This window comes from Hoplias malabaricus, chromosome 13 (genome assembly GCF_029633855.1).
Source record: "Hoplias malabaricus isolate fHopMal1 chromosome 13, fHopMal1.hap1, whole genome shotgun sequence".
In the NCBI taxonomy this organism is placed as follows: Eukaryota; Metazoa; Chordata; class Actinopteri; order Characiformes; family Erythrinidae; genus Hoplias; species Hoplias malabaricus.
The window spans coordinates 19,948,131-19,970,125 of NC_089812.1; the positions used below are offsets into that span (position 1 = coordinate 19,948,131).

A 21,995-nucleotide genomic window follows, 5' to 3' on the forward strand; every position below is an offset into this window, starting at 1 on the left:
AGTGTGTGTGTGTGTGTGTGAGAGAGAGAGAGAGAGTGTGTGAGCGAGTTAGTGTGTGAATGTGTGTGTGTGTGAGTGAGAGGGAGTGAGTGCATGAGTGTGTGTGTGTGGGAGTGTTCTTTGGGACAGAGTTGGAGCTCACGTGTGTTAATTGAATATACACTGCTAAACAGCGGAAGAGACATCAGATAAGTTTTAATTACAGCTTTTGGGATGGACTGAGTGTGTGTGTGTGTGTGTGAGAGAGAGTGTGAGGGATTGTGTGTGTGTGTGAGTGAGAGGGAGTGAGTGCGTGAGTGTGTGTGGGGGCGGGGGGGGGGGGGGGGGTGATGGTGGTGAGTGTGTGTGAGAGTGTTCTTTGGGACAGAGTTGGAGCTCACGTGTGTTAATTGAATATACACTGCTAAACAGCGGAAGAGACGTCAGATAAGTTTTAATTATAGCTTTTGGGATGGACTGAGTGTGTGTGTGTGGTAATTGCCCTGTATTATCAGTGCTGATGGTGTGCAGCTGCTGTGTGAGAGGATTAGTGTGGCGTGTGTGAGATGGTGATAGTGGATGTGGTCTAGAGCCATGGCTCTCACTCAGGATCACAGTCCAAACCCACCACAGTGTCCATAAGTGTGTGGGCGCCCCTCTGCACTCTCCATGTGGACACAGTGTGGACCATCTCTACATAGCACCACACTCTTGCCCCTGGGTTACAGCTGACATAACGTTACAGAGCAGTCGCTAGGTTAGGGCTCTCCTCGTTACTTAAGCACAACTCAAATAAAAAAGATATGTAAATTGTTTAATTGTTCCTGTCGACACGTGTAGTGGACGTAGAAATAATCTGTGTGTGAATAACACACAGATTAAAACAGAAGAGAAGAGAGAGGCATCTTCCTCTAAGTCCCTGTCACTCATTCATCTTCCTCACAGTTCCTTCCTCTCACCCTAGAGTCGCCGGTGTTTCATCACACACTCTTTCTACAGGAACAGAAGGACAGGATTAACTCTGGTTCTGACATCACAAACATCAGTACATCTGTCTCTTTCTCTCCGTCTCTTTTCTCTTTCTCTCTCGCTCTCTCTCTCTCCAGCTGATGACTAAACATCCTGCAAAGCGTTTGGGCTGTGGTCCTGAGGGTGAGCGTGATATTAAAGAACATGGGTTTTTTCGTTATATTGACTGGGAGAAACTGGAAAACAAAGAGGTCCAGCCTCCGTTCAAACCTAAAGCTGTAAGTACAAACCCAAACAAACACACAAACAAACAAACAAATGGTTAACCTTTGGAAGCCTGGAGTTATTGCTGTAATGTTATTAATATTGCAGCTTCTGAACGATTACAGTAATCTAACCGTGTGATTGTGACTTATTAACTCTCAATAAATCTTTCTGTGATGTCATAAATATCAAAAACAAAAACAGCCAAAATCCAATCTAAACACTAAAGCAGTGTGGATTTAAATTGTAGAACCTGTTCTTTACGCTCAGTCAGAAAGCACCACACTGAAATTACAGCGCCCCCGTGTGGTCAGGCTGGGAGTAAGTCTGGCTTCTAAGGGTTAAACATAAACAGACCCTCAGCACTGAGTGGTGGAGGCTGTGGTCTTTACTATTTCTTTCTCTCCTTCACCGGATCTGGGCCTTCTTCACGCTACACGCTAACCCTGCTAAAATACTGTGGCCCGGAGTGTCAAGAAACAACTGTTTTTGAAGGAAGAGACCAGTAGGACATTGAGGTTCATGTGTTCTGGTTTGTTGTTTGCTTTTTGACTCTCTGGGCCACCGTACCAACTTTAGAAAGTGATCTTTCACAAACTGCCCTAAAGCTCTGTGCTAACTGAGGGGGAAAGAAGAGGAACCTGTGTCTCTCTGAGGAACCTCAGTGGGGTCAGAACCCTCTGAGGGTGCAACCCAGGAGACCGCAGTCCTTGACCCTTCACCCCTGGTTCCATGGTTCTATGTCAAGAAGAATATGTTGTCAGCTCAGAACCTCTCTACTTATCTATTAGTGCACTACTCTAGGAGTCAACTTAATGCACTACTCTAGGAGTCTACTTAGTGCACTACTTTAGGAGTCAACATAGTGTGCTACTTTAGAAGTCTATTAGCGCAATACTCTAGGAGTCTATTTAGTGCCCTACTCTAGGAGTCTACTTAGTGCACTAGTCTAGGAGTCTACTTAGTGAACTACTCTAGGAATCTATTAGTGCACTACTGTAGTGTCTACTTAGTACACTATTTTAGGAGTCTATTAGTGCACTACTTTAGGAGTTTATTATGACACTACTCTAGAAGTCTTTTAATGCACTACTTTAGGAGTTTATTAGTGCACTACTCTAGGAGTCAACTTAGTGCACTACTCTAGAGTCTACTTAGTGCACTACTCTAGGAGTCAACTTAGTGCACTTCTCTAAGAGTCTACTTCGTGCACTAGTCTAGAGTCTATTTAGTGCACTACTTTAAGAGTCTACTTAGTGCATTACTCTAGGAGTCTACTTAGTGCACTAGTGTAGAGTCTACTTAGTGCACTACTTTAGGAGTATATTATGGCACTGCTCTAGAAGTCTTTTAGTGCACTACTCTGGGAGTCTACTTAGTGCACTACTCTAGGAGTCTACTTAGTGCACTACTCTAGGAGTCTACTAAGTGCACTACTCTAGGAGTCTACTTAGTGCACTACTATAGGAGTCTACTTGGTGCACTACTCTATGAGTCTATTCGTGCACTACTCTAGAGTCTACTTAGTTCACTAGTCTAGGAGTCTACTTAGTGCTTAGTACTTAGAGTCTACTACAGTAGTTCATGTGCGCTAACATTGGGAATAAGTGCCCTAAGATACACTATCTTTTCTCTTTAATCTCTCTCTCTCTCTCTCTCTCTCTCTCTCTCTCTCTCTCTCTCTCTCTCTCTCTCTCTGTCTCTGTCTCTTTTACCCTGAGTGTGAAAAGAGTGTGGAGTGATGAAGGAAAAGTGTGCTACTGTTTTTCTTGGAAAGTCCATAAGTGTGAGAATAAGAGAGAGAGAGAGAGAGAGAGAGGGAGATGGGGTGGAGATGGCAGGGGGGATAATAGAGGCGGGGGGAGGGACATGGAGCTATAAGTGGGGGTAATTTAGTGTGTTACTTGTAGTAAACGCTTTCCCGGAGTGTGATGTTAATCAGAGTGGACAGCTGGACCTGTCTAGACACTGAAAAGCTTTCGCACACCTTCCAGGAGCCAACGGAAGAGGAAGCATCAGAGTCATCCAAGAGGACAGCTTTACTGCACAGAACGTCTCACTGGTGTCTCAGGAGACATAATGGAGACTCTCTTAAAGGTTCTCAGGAGAAAGAGTGTGAGACAGAAAGGAGACGTGAGATGCTGGTGTCCAGAACAAAGTGAAGTGTCCAGCATCAGAATGAGCGGGTTTAATCTCAAGAATCAACAGGGGAGATTTTTGGACTCTATCTCAGGAGAAACATCTGAGCATCTCTGTCATCTGACCAGTATAGTGTGAACACACTTATCTGTGTTTAAACTATTGTGTTGTGCTCTAGCACCATCATGTGGTTAAGGACAGTAAGGGGGTGGAGCTATGCAAATGGATCCTTTTGTGCCCTCATAGTCCTCCGGGGGGACACTTTGTAGTCATTTGAGAGGGGGACGTGTGCTCATTGTCCTTGCCTCTCATTCAACAGGAGGAAAACTACACTGGTGTCAGAAGTAGGATCCCACTTGTGAACATACCCCCCACCAACCCACACACTGTGAAACAAGACCCAGTCAGTTTTCTGTCCCCTGAGTCAGAAACATGGGATAAAACGTCATTCAAAAGTCATTCTGATTCTGCTCCACTTCTGACGTCAAGTGCAAAGATTTTAGAATGGCCCTGCCCCCTCATCTGAGTCTGTCCAATTACAGCGCTGGACCCGTGTTTATGTGAGAGCACAAAGACGAGGTTAAACGCAGCAAAACAAACACAGTGTGCACAGCGAATTAAGAGCTCTGAGTAAAATCGGAGAAAACAAGAATGGAGATGAAAGAGAAAGAGTGTAAACAACTAAACACCAGAGCTTCTGCTCCTCGTTCCTCACTGCTGTGCGCTCGTGGTCGGGGTGAACAGCAAGCGGATAATTATCACTTAAAGGAACAGGCAGAGAATGATGCTGTGGGGATCGTGGGGGTTGACCAAAGCATGTCACACACGTTTCATTAAGAAACTGAACTGTGCTACACTGTGGGGGGTTTTGTGTGGAAAAGGAGTTTGTACCTCTTGAAGGTGTCTCCAGGCAGGCAGCTGATTTCCCTGCCCCCTCTCGGCCCAGGGGCTTGCTGCTCTTGGGGGGTCATCTCGTTGGGCTCCAGTGTGTGTCTGTATTTATGGAGTAGTGGGGACCAACCCACCATAGGACAATGGATACATGGATCTGAGGACATTAAGATGATGGGAAATAAGTAGTTTCACACTACCCAGACGCGACTGACGGCTCCACCTCCAGCCACTGAAGCGCAGGGGAAACCACAGATTCAGGTCAGGAGAACCAGGTCATTCAGCTCCAAGTCTTCTATTCATCCATCGGTAGCTGAAAGATGGGGAGATGGGAGAGGCGAGGGGGGAGGAAGAAAGGGGGGGGGGTTGAGGTGGGGAGTGATGAAGGGTGCGTTTTCAGCTCCAGTGGTCTCGTACTGATGTTAACTCGCCCTGAGGATGGAAGACTGACCGCACTTAGGGACTGTCCTCGTCTGAGCTTAAAGAGACAGAGTCTAATAAACCCCTGCAGAATGACCACACCCATATAAGGACTTTCAGGTATTAAAGAGACTCTACAGAGAATTTAATGTGGACTTGCAGTGATATTAAAATGAAAACACAGTGTTATTAAGAGAGAACTAAACAGATATTAAGGAGACACTACATAGATATTAAGGTGGAACTAGAGAGATGTTAAGGAGACACTACAGAGATGTTAAGGTGGAACTAGAGAGATACTAAGGAGACACTACATAAATATTAAGGTGGAACTAGAGAGATGTTAATGTGGAAATACAGAGATATTAAGGAGACACTAAAAAGAGATTAAGGTGAAACTGGAGATGTGTTTTGATGTGTGATGTGTTTGTGTTGTGCTCAGATCTCAATTCCTTGGGAAGTCTATGCTGGCCTGTTGTTTCTGGGCAGTTTGGGTTGTGTGTGATTGGAGGATGTGGAAGATAAAGGTCAGTGTGGTCTGAGGGTCCTCACTCTATTGGCGGTGCTGTTGCCTCACTGTGAGGATTTGCTCTAAGCCTAGGAGGTGGGACTCCATCGGCCAATGATCACAGTGATAAAATGAATGTGTGAACGCTATCGCTAACATCACAGCGTTTTCTTGTCTCAGTGTCTCTTGCTCTTTCCTTCACTCCATTTTCTGTCCTTTTTTCTGTTTACTCCACCTAAAAACCAGCTCTTACCCAGCAGACCCTCCTCAGACCTGATTTTCCATCTAAGAGAACAGAGGACCCTCAGTAATCAATAATCAGTGATCAGCATTGGGTAATGAGTAATCAGTACCACAGTCTGAGGGGGAGGAATATCAGACATCTGCTGGGTTTAAGATGGTTTCACTTTCATAAGAATCTTATTGTTGCACCATCCTCTCATCCATCCCTCTGTCCCTCAATCCCTCCGTCCTGCTGTTCCTCCCTCTGTCCACTCATACCTCCCTCCCCTCCCTCCATCCACTCATCCCTCTCTCTGTCACTCCCTCCCTCCCTACATCCACTCATCCCTCCCATTCGCTCCCTCATCCACTCATCCCTCCCTCTGTCACTGCCTCCCTCCCTCCATCCACTCATCCCTCAATCCCCCCTTCAATCCCTCCCTCAATTCCTCCCTCCCTCCCTCCCTCCCATCGATCTGTCCACTCATCCCTCCCTCCATCCATCCACTCATCCATCCTTCTGTCTCTCCCTCCATCTATCCATAGCTCCATCCCTCCCTCAAACCCTCCATCCCTGCCTCCATCCCTCCACCCTCACACTGTTCCCCACATGTTTCTGTTGTGGTTTTGACCCCTCCCTTCATCCATCACACGTCTCTCTTGTTTCTCTCTCTCCCTCTGCAGTGCGGCCGGGAGGCGGAGAACTTTGATCGCTTTTTCACTCGCCATCCTCCGGTCCTCACCCCCCCGGACCAGGAGGTCATCCTGAACCTGGACCAGGACGAGTTCCAGGGCTTTTCCTTCATTAACTCTGACTACCTGCCCACCGAGACCCCCAACACCCCGCCGTAAACACCCAAAACTCCAGATACCCCACCATACACACCCTATGTTCCACTGTACACACCCGATACCCCACCATACACACCCTATACTCCACCATACACACCCAGTACCCCACCACATACACCCAGTACCGTACCATATACACCCAGTACCCTAACATATACACCCAGTACCCCACCACATACACCCAGTACCCCAACATATACTCCCAGTACTCCACCGTATACACACAGTACCCCACCATATACAGCCAATAACCCACCATACACACCCTATATCCCAACATATACACCCTTTACCCCACCATACACACCCTATACCCCACCATACACACCCTTTACCCCACCATACACACCATATACTCCACCATACACACCCAGTACCCCACAATATACACCCAGTACCCCACCACATACACCCGGTACCCTACCATAAACACACAAAGCACCCAATAGCCCACCATACACCCAGTACCCCACCATATATACCCAATACCCTACCCCAAATACCACAAAACAGATAACCCACTATAAAAATGCAATAACCATCATATATACCACTCTAAACGTCCTATAATACCCAATACCCCACCATATACAGCCAATAACCCACCATACACACCCTATATCCCAACATATACACCCTTTACCCCATCATACACACCCTATACCCCACCATACACACCCTATACTCCACCATACACACCCAGTACCCCACCACATACACCCAGTACCGTACCATATACACCCAGTACCCTACCATATTCACCCAGTACCCCACCATATACACCCAGTACCCCACCACATACACCAAGTACCCCACCATATACACCCAGTACCCCACCACATACACCCGGTACCCTACCATATACATCCGGTACCCTACCATATACACCCAGTACCAAACCATATACACCCAGTACCCCACCACATACACCCAGTACCCCACCATATATACCCAATAACCACAAAACAAATAAACCACTATAAAAGTACAATAACCATCATATATCCCACTCTAAACATCCCATAACACCTGATACCCCACCATACATACCATATACCCCACCATATACAGCCGGTACCCCACCATACACATCCTATACCCCTCAATACACACCCTATACTCCACCATATACACCCTATACTCCACCCTACACACCCTATAGCCCACCATATACAACCTTTAGCCCACCATACACACCCGATACCCCACCATACAAACCCTATACCCCACCATATACACCCAATTCCCCACCATATACACCCAATTCCCCACCATATATAACCTATACTCCACTGTACACACCCTATACCCCACCATACACACCTAGTACCCCACAACATACACACAACACCTCACCATAAACACACGAAACACCCCATAGCCCACCATATACACCCTGTACCCCACCATTTACACACAGTACCCCACCGTATACACCCTGTACCCCACCATATACACACAGTACCTCACAATATACAACCAGTACCCCACAATTTACATTCAGTACCCCACCATATACATCCAGTACCCCACCATATACACACAGTACCCCACCATATATACCCAGTACACCACCATTTACACACAGTACCTCACCATATACCCCCTATTCCCCACCATATACACACAGTACCTCATAATATACACCCAGTCCCCCACCAATTACATTCAGTACCCCATCTTATACATCCAGTATCCCACCATTTACACACAGTACGTCACCATATACACCCAGTACTCCACCATGTACACACAGTACCCCACGATATACATCCAGTACCCCACCATTTACACACAGTACCCCAAAATATACACCCAATACCCTACCATTTACACACAGTACCCCACCATATACACCCAGTACCCCACCATTCACACAGTACCCCACTATATACACACAGTACCCCACTATATACACCAGGTGCCCCACCATATACACACAGTACCCCACCATATGTACCCAATACCCCACCCCAAATACCACAAAACAGATAACCCACTATAAAAATTCAACTATCATACATCCCACTCTCAACATCTCATTACACCCGATACCCCACCATACACACTCTATACAACCTAGTTCACCCAGTTCACCGGGATAAACACCCCAGTTCCCTCCATTAACACCTAAGACCCCATCATAAACTTCCAAATCCCTACAATAAAACAGTCATAACCACCCCCGGGAAACCCACACCCCACAAAATCCCTCCCTTTGCCTGCTCGTCTCTTTGCTCCAACTGATTCCATTGGCTCCTGCTGGTGTGCGCCCCCTACAGGCCACAAGGCTGTGGTGCAAATGAGCAGAAACTGTCGCGCGGCAATATTTAATCAACTGCACACTTTAGATGCATGCAATACTTTGTAGTAGAACTGTATTTACTCCAGCGTCTTCTTACTTACTGAGTATCTGTGTACTTTTAGACCCAAGTCCACCCCGCTGCCCCCCAAAGGACCTGTCCTTCTTTCTCCCTTCTCCTGCACCCCCTGTCTTCTCCAGAGGTGGCAGAGTCCCAAACCTGAACTCAAGCACCATGATCAGATTCCTCAGTGCATAGTAAGGGCTTTAGCTCTACCCACAGTGAAGGAGAAACTCCACATCTCTCTGTTTCCTTTTCACTGAAGACATTTTCTCAAACTGCGTCCTTCCTGAGACCCCCCTGAGGACCCGAGGCTCCTCCAGAATAATGTCCTTCACTTCCTGAAATCCCACGCTCTGAAGAACATTACCGCAGTGATCTGCACATCCCTCATTTATCAATAAACATATCATTATTGATATTAACATCAGGAGTACAAATGAGTTTAAAATATTTGTTTGTAGCATATAAAAATAATTTAAAACTCACACCTTCTCCACTTTTTTGTTTTTATGGTAACTGTCCGTCGCATTAAAAATCATTAATATTAGTGCGCTCCATTACTGTTCTCTAACACTGACCCCATCTGTAAATCATCTAAACCCACACTCATACAGACTTTATTATCCCCAAGAACAGAATAAACCTTCAGTCTTCTGCAACTTTTTCCTAATGGAGCTCAGGATGAATGCAGCGCAACATTTAACATGTTTTCAATCTAATTTCATCCACACACACACACACAGGGAGAATGTCACACTCATTGCACTAATGGGGTTTGGTTTATTGTGATATTAGGTGGGGTGGAGCTCAGTGCTGTATGAGACTGTAGTGTTCTTTGAGGGACGGACCCTGCAGGTGCTTGAGTAAAGGTAACTGGGCACTCTCTCGCCTTTGGCCACCTCTGACCCTTACCCCCACCCTATCCCCCCCCACACACAGTCCTTTAGATCAGTTTGGCTTTGTGTTTTGACTATTATATAAGTCCTTCCTTTCCCACTGCATGGCACTGATCACTGCATCCTCTACAACGTGTGACGTTGTGATGTTGTTTTGGTTTTGAGCCCCTCCCTCTTTCCTTGGGTTTGGTTCTGTTGCGTTTGCCTGTTTGGTTCTAGTTTGTGAGAGAAAGCAGGCAGAGGGTCTTCTGCATGAGTCTGGCTCCCCGGGGACCCCCGGTGAGAGTGGTGTTAGCTGGAAGCGGGGCCTGTTGTGCTGATGACAGACGGAATGGTTGTGCATGTTGTCGGTGTTTGGAGAATGTGTCAGCGGCTGTAAACGTGCTTGCCTTGATGCGCCTGCCTCTTTCTGGAAATTGTTCAGTTTCCCATCGTCCATCAACTTCTCAGACCTCAGCGCAGTGGGTACTCGTAGGGGTCTCGGCCCCACGTCCTCTCTGTGGGAACGGTGACTGATTATCCATCGACGATGGTGTGAATTCACTGATACCAACTGACCATGTCCAGAGCCAGAGGAACAGCACTGACTGCAGTGCACAGAGGGGGCAGCACCATGGCCTGGCATTTGTAACACTCATCTGCCCTAGTTCCACACTCCTGAATCTGGATTTCCATTGCACATTAAATAGCAGAGTAGCAATATTCTGGCACGGTACAGAACTTAAATGCTGTGCCATTTAAGGTGGAATGGTGAATTCCAAGGAGAAACCGTCCATTGCCTCATCACATATCCAAATTCTAAAGGTGAGGGCTGTTGATGAAACCTAAACATCTCCAAACTAAACCCAGCTGTGGGCAGCAGAGGAACCCAAGCTTTGTTCCCCTTATTTCAGAAAGAATCTTGTGTTCTAGATAACAATATGGAGTCAGTAACAGGGCACAGACAACGCAGACTGTTCTGTGATGACCAGTGCCCATTTACATAACAGCAAATATGAGGAAAAAGTCTCACGGTCTCAGTGTGGAGTTGTGAAGATGAAGGAGGCTGATGTTATCAGTGATTGGTGATCGATCTGGTGATTGGTATCAGTGATGTTTTCATATCGATCGAGCCAGAAACTCTGATGCCCTATGGTCAGTCTCGCTGGGGATTTACTGGACTCTCCGGTCATTACTGGACACTCCAGTCGTTACTGGACTCTCCGTTCATTACTGGATTCTCCGGCTGTTACTGGACTCTTCGTTCATTACTGGACTCTCCGTTCCTTACTGGACTATCCAGCTGTTACTGGACTATCCAGCTGTTACTGGACTCTCCGTTCATTACTGGACTCTCCGGTCGTTACTGGACTCTCCGTTCATTGCTGGACTTTACGTTCATTACTGTACTCTCCGGCTGTTACTGGACCCTCTGTTTGTTACTGGCCTCTTCGGCCATTACTGGACTCTCCGTTCATTACTGGACTCTACGGCCATTACTGGACTCTCAAGTCGGTACTGGACTCTCCGGTTGTTACTAGACACCCCGGGACAGTCTCCCGGACCCCAGAGGTGTCTGACAGGGTCTCAGTGTTTATTTCTGTGGTTTATTTCTTTATAACCATCTTCAGTGACCCCTGAGACACCCGCGGCGCAGGTCAACATTGTCTGGCCTCTCTGCGTGTGCTGGGCTGTGGTCAGTGTTGTAAACAGTAGGCCGCGCGTGTGTGTGGACATTAGACCTGTTCCAGCCTCGGCTTCTGTCTCAAATTCTTTCAACGCTTTTCGTTCTTGTGCCAAAAAGTAACTTCCAGAAGCAAAAAACTACTTTAATAAAATGAAAGCTGCAGCTCCATGTTTCTGTCTCTTTATTTTATAAAGAATCTGGGATTATTTCACTACATTCAACACTCAAGCCTTCAGACATCATCTTTCCTTAGCTCTGTATCTATAACGTTAAAAAAAAAAGCCCTGCTCTGAATCACCACCTCATTAAAGCAACATTAGGCTCCCTCTACAGTTACAGAGTGTAAATGACTCACAGCACTGTCCTGACACCAGGGGGAGGGGTCTGGGCATGGGGTGGTTATTGCCCTCCTCCAAAAGTTACACAGTGCGGTTTCTGCAGGGCTGAGCCTGGAGTAGCAGAGACAGAGTCGCTGTTCTCCCTGTTATAGCTCAGTGGAGCATGACAGTGATCTTAAAGCTGGAATGTTAAGGTAAATCTATTGCATATTGTTGCTTTAATGCATTAAAGAGCTCCACATCAATAACGATCCTGATATTGGCATCCAGCTCAGACCCAGAACTCCTTATATGGGCATGATGCCTGCTACAGAATGGCATTCACTAAGATTTTACCTTCAGGCTCCGCCCACTCACTTGCTTCTTGTTACTGTTGCTAGGTCAGACAGGGTTTTCTGAGCCATTTTATGAAGTGCTGATGCTAAAGTGGAGCTGGGACTCCACAGTGTCCAGAGCGTGTCTGACCTATTAACAGTAACCGCTGAGTGCGTGGAGCCTGGAAATGCTCTACTACAGTGTGGAGCAGGGGACGACTATGGGGTGTGTGTGTGGACCCCCCCCCACCCACACGCACACACATACACGCCACCCTTTTCTCAGAGAGAGAGATAATTAATTCTGAATTAGAATATGGGAGAGAGAACGAGAGAGTGTGTGTGTGTGTTGGGTTATCAGCTGAAAGCAGGTCAGTGCTGACATCAGCGAGAGTCTAATCCTCTTCCTGAAAAGCCGGCGAGTTCTTGCCTCTGCGCCGTTTTCACTAGAGGAACAAATTAAAGAAACAAGATCAGAGTAAAGGCAGAGAGGCAACAGGAGCCCAGTGGGGGGCGCTGTGTCTCAGGGGTCCCTCAGGGGTCTTCTTTTTGCAGTGGGGGCGGGAATCTCCTCTCTGTGCATTAAGCTGAATCTCTGGTCAGACCGCGAAACACATCCACACAGTGTCTTTAGAAAAATACTCTTTCTAAATGTGATTTATTTCTTCTTGAGATAGAAGGCGAACAGTTCTTCTTCAGAAACCTTCTTAAAAATTGTCTCATTTTTCTGACAACAATTAGTATCTTTATAAATATATTTGTTCTTAATAATGTTGTTAACTCACACTTGTCTCACACTCCTCTTAGAGCTGAGTGGAGTTCAGGTAAAACTCTAACAAGTTTAATTTTACAAAAATAAATGTGGAGATTATTGTAAAATGGGACGTCTACGAGGGCGGCACGGTGGCGCAGTCATACAGCTCCAGGGGCCTGGAGGTTGTGGGTTCGATTCCAGCTCTGGGTGACTGTCTGTGAGGAGTTGGTGTGTTCTCCCCGTGTCCGCGTGGGTTTCCTCCGGGTGCTCCGGTTTCCTCCCACAGTCCAAAAACACACGTTGCAGGTGGATTGGCGACTCGACAGTGAATGTGTGTGTATCTGTGTTGCCCTGTGAAGGACTGGCGTCCCCTCCAGGGTGTATTCCTGCCTTGCGCCCAATGATTCCAGGTAGGCTCTGGACCCCCCTAAAATTGGATAAGCGGTCACAGATAATGGATGGATGGGACGTCTATGATTGTGGAGAAACACGGTTCTCTCTGATTTGTTTACCAGCCCAGTGTTTTTTTCTGCTCAGACCAGCCCAGGCCCCGCCTTTCTCCCCACCCAGACTCACCCTGTGTTTCTTTCTGAATGTGTATGTCAAAAAGGAGTCTGTATCAGCGAATTTGAACCCGCCCAGGCCCCTCTTTTCTCCCGCACTGGCCCCTCCTTCTATCTTTCTGAATGTGTTTGTCAGAAAGGAGAGTTCATTCATTCATTCATTATCTGTAACCGCTTATCCAATTCAGAGTCGCAGTGCCTACTGGAATGATTGGGCGCAATGATGTGTCAGCGAATGTGGCCATGTCCCTGTGTGGTGGGCTACTGGGCCTGTGTTTCTTTTCAGAGCGTGACACAGCGCCCCCTCTCTTAAAAGCACAGGAGAGAGCTCAGTTTGTCTTGTTCAAGTCAGGTTTATTGTCACGTCACATAACATGAGTGTGAGTGAAAATCTTAGTCCCTCACCGTAGTAATAAGTAAAAGAAAATAAATATATATAAGCAGTACAAAATAAACTTTAAGTACAGTATATACACAGCTAAACTTACATTTATATACAATACGTTACACTGTACACACAATATTGTACTATTGAAATATACAAGTGTTATTATATGTAACTAGGAAAACGTCAGTGTATATGTTACTTTAACAATAGCAAAAGAGCACAGGGTGAAATTTGGAAAGAGTCCGAAAGTACTGTGACAAAGACCTAGAGGGTGGATTAAACACAGCATTAAGTTTGTGAGATGGATGACTGTGGTGACTGTGGTGAAGGTGGTGACTGAGGTGAAGGTGGTAACTGTGGTGACTGAGATGAAGGCTGTGACTGTGGTGAAGGTGGTGACTGCGTGACTTTGATGACTGTGTGACTGTGGTGAAGGTGGTGACTGTTTGACTGTGGTGACTGTGATGAAAGTGGTGACTGTGATAACTGTGTGTGTGTGTGTGTGTGTGTGTGTGTGTGTGTGTGTGTGACTGACTATGGTGACTGCCTGTGTGACTGTGATGACTGTGTAACTGTGATGACTGTGTAACTGTGTGACTGTGATGACTGTGGGGACTTTGTAACTGTGGTGACTGTGTGACAATGGTGACTGTGTGACAGTGGCGACTGTGAAGACTGTGAAACTGTAGTGAAGGTGGTGACTGTGTGCCTGTGCGACTGGTGACTGTGTGGCAGTGGTGACTATGATGACTGTGTGACTGTGATGATTTAAGCCTATGTTACTGTGGTGACTGCGTGACTGTGATGACTGTAGTGACTGTGGTGAAGGCGGTGACTGTATGACTGTGGTGACTGTGTAACTGTGATGACTGTGTGACTCTGGTGACTGTGGTGAAGGTGGTGACTGTGATGACTGTGGTGACTGTGGTGAAGGTGGTGGCTGTGTGATTGTGATGACTGTGGTGAAGGTGGTGACTGTGTGATTGTAGTGAAGATGGTGAATGCGTGACTGTGATGACCATGGTGAAGGTGGTGACTGTGTAACTATGATGACTGTGTGACTGTGTGCCTATGTTACTGTGATGACTGTGGTGACTGTGTGACTGTGTTACTGTGATGACTGTGGTGGCTGTGGTGACTGCATGACTGTGATGAAGGTTGTGACTGTGGTGACTGTGATGACTGTGGTGACAGATTGAGTTTGTGACTGTGATGACTGTGTGACTGTGGTGACTGTGTAACTGTGATGGCTGTGGTGACTGTGTAACTGTGATGACTGTGTGACTGTGGTGAAGGTGGTGACTGCGTGAGTGTGATGACTGTGGTGAAGGTGGTGACTGTGATGACTGGTGAAGGTTGGGACTGGTGAAGGTGGTGGCGGCGACTGTGGTGAAGGTGGTGACTGTGATGACTGTGGTGACTGCGTAACTGTGATGACTGTGGGGACTGTGTAACTGCGGTCACTGTGTGACAGTGTAACTGTGTTGACTATGATGACTGTGTGACTGTGGTAACTGTGTAACTGTGGTGATTGTGTGACTGTGGTACCGTGATGGTTGTGGTGACTGTGTTACTGTGATGACTGTGTAACTGTGTTGACTGTGTTACTGTGGTGACTGTGATGACTGTGGGGACTTTGTAACTGTGGTGACTGTGTGACAATGGTGACTGTGTGACAGTGGCGACTGTGAAGACTGTGAGACTGTAGTGAAAGTGGTGACTGTGTTACTGTGGTGGCCGTGTAACTGGTGACTGTGTGAATATTGTGACTCTGGTGACTGTGTGACTGTGGTGACCGACTGTGTGACTGTGGTGACCGACTGTGTGACTGTTGTGACTGTCGGGACTGTAGTGACTTTGTGACTGTGGTCCGGATCTCTGTTGTACTGAGTGTTCAGCGTCCTGATGGCCTAGGGGAAGAACCTGTCTCTGACCCAGCCGGTCCTGGAGTGCATGCTTCAGTACCACCTACCACTAGGCAGCAGAGAGAACAGACAGTGGCTCGGTGGGTGGAGTCCTTCGTGATTCTTCTGGCCTTCCTAAGACAGTGGCTGGTGTATAGATCCAGAATATTCTGAGGATGCAGGGGTTAATACGGAACCTCCTCAGCCATCTGAGGTAGAAGAGGCGCTGATGTGCTTTTCAGATTGTCTGGCTGTGCAGTCGTTGGTGGACTGAGCACACAGGCCCGAGGGGCATCAGTGATGAGGACGCCATGCTGCCCATCCTTACCACCTGCCTTGGACTCCTCAGGAAATTCAAGATCCTGCTGCACAGGGAACTGTTCAGACCCAGATCTCAGAGCTTGATGTTGAGACTTGGGGGGATGATGGTACGTGTCCTTCTGTGTGCAGTGTGCAGAATCAGGGCTATTACAACGTCAGTAGACCTGAGCCGCCTGTATGCAAGCAATAGTGGATTCAGGGTGCTGGGTAAAGAAGAGCAGATGAGGTCTCTAACCACCCTCTCAAAGCATTTGCTTATGACAGAGGTTACAGCTACTGGGTGTCAGTCATTTAGGCAGGTAACGCTGCCAGTCTTTGAAACTGTGACAATGGTGGCCTGGTTTAAAATATCATGGCATGACAGTAAGGGAGAGAGAGAGGTCAGTAAATGATCAGCACATGCTTTAAGCCATCATCCAGAAGCTGAACACAAGAGAGTCCTGAGACCCCACAGTTTGACAGATACGCAGGACACACATCCTCCTCCTAGTTTCTTACACAGCCTGTGGGTCTGAAAGGACATGGATCTGGACAGAAGGCGCTACCCTGTGAGAAGGAAGTGACTAAGATGTGGTGTGTTTGTGGTTATCTGACCACAGGATGAAGATGGTTAAAGCAGTGTCTCAGTCTGAGATCGGCCCTGGTGGTCCTCCTGCGTCCTGGGGTCACTCCACGTGGGTCAGAGCTATAAATATCCTCAGTGTCCCAGCCCCTGCGGCTCAGCGGTGACCATAAAACTGAATTAGTGAAGCTGAACTCAAAAGAACTGACCGCCGTGCTTTATTACAGCGACTGCACCTTCGGCCATGTGACCTGGATTTCACGCTGCAGCCTTTAGCTCCGTCAGACTCACAGTGTGACCACTGAGCCACACTCTCATCGCTGACCCCTGCTGGACACAGGGAGCCATCACATTACACAAAAGTGACCCGCTGCGGCCAAAGGTGACCCCTGGTTCAAAGTGTCCATCTCTTCAAAAGCTGTCATAGTCAGATCTGCCGGAGTCATTAGCCACACTCTGGAAATTTTCATATTTTCTACTTTACAAACACAAAACAGTTCAAAACTAATTCCATCCCTTTACATCTTTCCGAATAAACAACTGCCCACCTGTCTGTCTGGACACTGATGGATGACTGTCGAGATCCTCCTCCACGCTTCAGACCAGCTGCCCACGCTCCAGCAACCACCAAGTGCCTTGAAGCTGTCCCTTCACTGAAGTTCTCATGGACTACTAACTATCATCACCAGTAGATTGACCAGAGGAGGATGGGTCACCCCTTGTGAGCCTTGGTTCCACCCAAGGTTTCTTCCTCAGCTGGGGGAGTTTTTCCTTGCCACTGTCGCCCCTGGCTTGTTCACTTGAGGGTTTTACATTTGTTTTTACATTTCATGTCAAATCTTTGTCTTACTGGAATTCTGTGAAGCTGCTTTGTGACAACATCATTTGTGAAAAGCGCTATATAAATAAATTTGATTTGATTTGATTCAAAAGACCTCACACACACAGGTCCAGCTCCCTGTTCTCAGTCTATGCCCCATGCCACATCCTTTCAGACCCACAGCTCTAAGCTGTTCTCTTCTCAAAGAGAGGTGAGTCTAATGGGGCAGCTTAGGGGAGAGGGGGAGGGGTCTTGGGCGGTTGTTACGGGTCCCACTGTCTCTGGAGCTTGGATCAGGTGTAAACTTCAGGTTCTGTTGGTTTTCTGTGAGGAACATCTCCTGAAAGTGAGGAGCTGGTTCTAATCTGAAGATGGTGGTATGGGGACTTCCCTACACACACCCATTGAAGGACAACGTAGTGATGTAAGGGACCAACTTTAAAAGCCGTGGCACTGTGTACGGAGCAGAGCTCTGACGTTTGGGAAATACTTGTTATCTCATTCTCACAAGTTATTAACTCATTCTCCCTCATGTCCCCTGCAGGGCACCATAGATTTCTGCCAGACACTAAAGCTACAGAAAGCCCACTGCTGCTGATGTGGGGATGTCTTTGTCGCTATGGTTACTCTCTCGTGTGAGTGAGAGTGTCTTTGTTTAGCTGCTGTTGACCCCCTCCCCCAGCTGATTCCTTTCATGGATGTCCGCTGCTAAAGCTCTACATTAACTCTCTCTCAGCTTCAACACACATACACATACACACACAATCTCACTGACACACTCACACACACACACCATTTGTTCTGTAAACTGGATCAGTAATCTCCCCTGTCTCTCTCTGTCTCCTGTCTCTCTATGTATCTCTCTCTCTCTCTCTTTCTCACTCTCTCTGTCTCTTCTCTCTCTCTCTCTCTCTCTCTCTCACTCTCTCTGTCTCTTATCTCTCTCGCTCTCTCTGTCTGTCTCTCTCTCTCTTTCTCTCTCCTGTCTCTGTAGAAGAACAGTCGGGACACCTGTAACTTTGACCGTGAGTTCACAAAGATGGCGACGGAGTTGACTCCGACTGATAAACTCTTCATCATGAACCTAGACCAGGAAGAGTTCCTCGGGTTCTCCTACACCAACCCCGAATACGTCCATCCCAACCAGGGCTGAGCACCTGTCTCACTGCCACCTTTCTCACTGCCACCTGTCTCACTGTCTGTCTGAACTTAGAGCAGGACAGGATCCTTAGGTTTTCCTGGATCAACCAGGGCTGAACACCTGTCTCACTGCCAGCGGTTTGTCATCCAGAGCTGAGCATTCGTCTGTCTGTTTGTCGAACAGGACTGAGCACCTGTCTCATTACCCACCTGTCTATCTATTTCTCTGTTCATCTGTCTGTCTGATCTTTAGTTAGTACTAAGCACTTGTCCCTGCCTGTCTCCCTCTCTCCCTGTCTCTCTCTCTGTCTGTTTGAAGGTTTGAATGTCCATGTTTGTCCCCACCTGTATGTCACTGTCTCGCTATCTGTCTGTGTGTGAGCTGAGTGTGCTGAGAGCTTGTTGCTGTAGGGAGGGTGGTCCTCCTCAGTCTACAGCGCAGACACCTCAGGACGTTGCCCCCTGCTGTAGGTTCTGTACAGTTCTGCAGTTTTTGTGATACTATACAAGAACCACTTCCTCTCAAGGGTCCCCACCCACCAGCGGCCAATTAGGACACTAGGAGGGACCACAGGGGCAGATTTAGGACATCAGGGTCACCCATGACTTCCATGAGTTCCAGGAACTGCCCCCAGTGTCTTTACTGCCCTCAGGACCTTGCTTTACATCTTGTCTGGAGGATGGCACTGTTTATTCAGTACAGTGTCCTCTCACTGCACTCTGGCATTGGGATCCACACAGAGCACAGCGCCCCCTGCTGGACCCAACAACACCACCTCCAGCACCACCCATGCTTCCCCAGGAGGAGGAGGAGGAGAAGGAGCCAGATGAGGATGAGGGGGAGCAGGAGGAGGAGAAAGGGCCAGAGGAGGAGGAACATAAGCCGGAGAAGAAGGGGGAGAAGAAGGAGCCAGAAGAGGAGGAGGATATGGAGCCGGAGAAGGAGGAGCCGGAGTAGCCCGAGGAGGAGCCTCAGAAAACAGGAGGAAGACTCAGAAAACAGCATTCCCAACAAACTGTAGAACTATGGACCCATCTCTTTGGACTCTTTCTTTGCAATCTTTCCGGACCAACTCTCAGACACTGGACAAAGATAGAGGCCTGACCCTTAGTCTAAACCTTCACACTATCCCAGAGTTCTGCACAAGGAGCTTAGAGTGATCAAGCTGTTTAGACAGTTACCATGACAACAGACCTCTGAGGGCTGTTACCATGAAGACAGAGCAGAGAACTGTTACCATAACAACAGACCTCAGAGGATTGTTACCACGACGACTGACATTTGAGGACTGTTACCATGATGACAGACCTCTTATTGGTCAGAATGTTTGGACAGCAGCTGACTGAGGTTCAGTAGAGGTTCTGTGACACCTGTGTGAAAAGCCCAGTGGGGTGATCAGTTCTGATCGGTTCTGAGACACTGGAGCCACCCCCTCATGTTAATATAAATTAGTTCACATCAGTGATAATAGGTAATAGTTATTATCTATTAATAGTTAATAGATAATACTGATGTTTCCTCTAAGCCCCACCCCCAATGTAAAGGAACAAAGTTACTACATCAAAGCCCTCTGTTGTTTACGTCTCCTTCACTGAACCGAATTTAAGCAGGAACGTGTGGAATGTGGAAGTGACATCATAACACGTCCTGTCAGGAGACATTGGGTGGAGGTTTTTCTGTGTGTGTGTGTTTCTCAATGTGTGTTTATATCTGTGTGTGTAGTCGTTCTTTAACGTGTGTGCACATTTGTGTGTGTGTGTGTGTCTGTGTGTGAGAAATATAAGGTTTGCCCTTTGTTCTGATTATGAGATTAGACACACATCCATCAGTAATTGGAATGGACCTCATTGATTGGAATGTGACTGACTGATTGATTGATTGATTGATTTTTTGAATGATTGATCGATACCATCATAGGGAGTCATGTCTTATTTAAACTCTCTTTACCAATTAGTGCCATCCCATAATGCACTGCAGCAGCAGGTGGGTGACTGCACGACTGGGGGCTGTTAATATTTACACAAATATCATAAAATAAATATTTACCTAAAATATCATTAATTCACCAAAACCTCCTCAATGATGTATTAATAATTACAATGAACAGTCCTGAAACATGTCTATCAGTCTGTCTATCTGTTTATCTATCTATCTATTGATTTTGTTTGAATGAAGCCTGTATTTTCAGTCGGTCTCTTACTGAACTGAACTGAAGTGTGTGTGTGATCAGCTGAAGCCTCTGACTCTAACTGACACTTTAACAGAAATAAAAGGCGAGTCCCAGTCGTGGAGCCACTCTTTCATCTCAGAGCTATCAATTAATATTAAAATAAGCAATGTTAATTAAAGATATAGGAAATAAACACATTTAACGGCTTTTTCTCCATTGGAGTGTTTCACTGCTGCTCTAAACCAATAATAAACAAATACACAACATCACTCCATCTTCATTATAGAATTCTCCAGATAGAATAATACTGATTAATAAAGTAATTAATAAAGTGATTAGTTAAATATTCTGATCAATAAACTGATGTTTGTTCCATGATTTGTATCTAATACAGATGCTCAACTCAAACAGAACTGTCTGAGTGTGTTTTCTTTATTGTTTTAGATCAAAGCTGTGAACTTTCTGATCTATTGTGTGTCTGATTGATTGTGGCCCCAGATACTTTGATCTCTGACGCAGTTCCATTGTCTCTTCTGTTTTAACAAAGCACAGTTCATTCCAGAAGGGGCGGAGCATATTGTTGGTGGGACTTGTCCTTTGTCTGTTGATTTGATTGGATGGTGAATATTGGATGATTCTAGAGGACAATGAAATGATTGGTTAGTGTAATTCCCAGCCTAGGGGCTCTGCCTGAGGTTATCAGACATGTTTCAGGAAGAGGACACAACTGCACTGGGATTAAACATGAAGAACAAGAAGAAACATTTTTAAAATCACCGCAGTGATCTCTAAAAATACCGGCTAGAACCAGAACTAGCACTAGACCCAGAAACAGAATTACAACTAGAACCAAAATTAGATCCAGTACCAGCACCAAATGTGGAACCATATTATAAACATTACACATTGTTTATAAACATCAAAAATTAGTCACCATCAGACACTGTTTGTAAAAATTAGTCACCATCAGACACCGTTTATAAACATCAGTCGCCATCAGACACTCTTTATAAACATCAGTCACCCTCAGACATTGTTTATAAACATTACTCACCATCAGACACTGTTTATAAACATCATTCACTATCAGACACTGTTTATAAATATCAGCCACAATCACACACCGTTTATAAATATCAGTCGCAATCAGACACCATTTATAAACATCAGTGACCATCAGAAACTGTTCATAAACATCAGTCACCATCAGACACCATTTATAAACATCAGTCACCATCAGACACAATTTAAAATCAGTCACCATCAGGCAGCTTTTATAAATATCTGACACAATTTATAAATATTAGTCACCATCTGACACCATTTATAAACATCAGTCACCATCAGACACCATTTATAAACATCAATCACCATCAGACAGCGTTTATAAACATCTGACACCATTTATAAATATTAGTCACCATCAGACACCATTTATGAACATCAGACACTGTTTGTAAACATTAGTCACAATCAGACACCATTTATAAACATCAGTGATCATAAGACACTTTTATAAACATCAGTCACCATCAGACACTGTTTATA

The 21,995-nt window shown here is 46.3% G+C and overlaps 1 protein-coding gene across 2 annotated transcripts in view; it reads left to right on the forward strand.

Moving 5' to 3' along the window:
• prkcbb (protein kinase C, beta b) overlaps positions 1 to 20,811 on the forward strand; it is a 64,073-nt gene extending 43,262 nt beyond the window's left edge. The window contains exons 16-17 of one of the 2 annotated variants that reach the window (XM_066641992.1): positions 1,086 to 1,226; positions 18,131 to 20,811. In XM_066641992.1, coding sequence (XP_066498089.1) covers positions 1,086 to 1,226; positions 18,131 to 18,289 — 300 coding nt within the window. In that variant the 3' untranslated portion in view covers positions 18,290 to 20,811. Of the gene's footprint in view, positions 1 to 1,085; positions 1,227 to 6,076; positions 6,307 to 18,130 lie in introns of those variants that run through there. The other variant, XM_066641991.1, reaches the window with a different exon arrangement.
• The last annotated feature ends 1,184 nt before the right edge of the window (positions 20,812 to 21,995 follow it).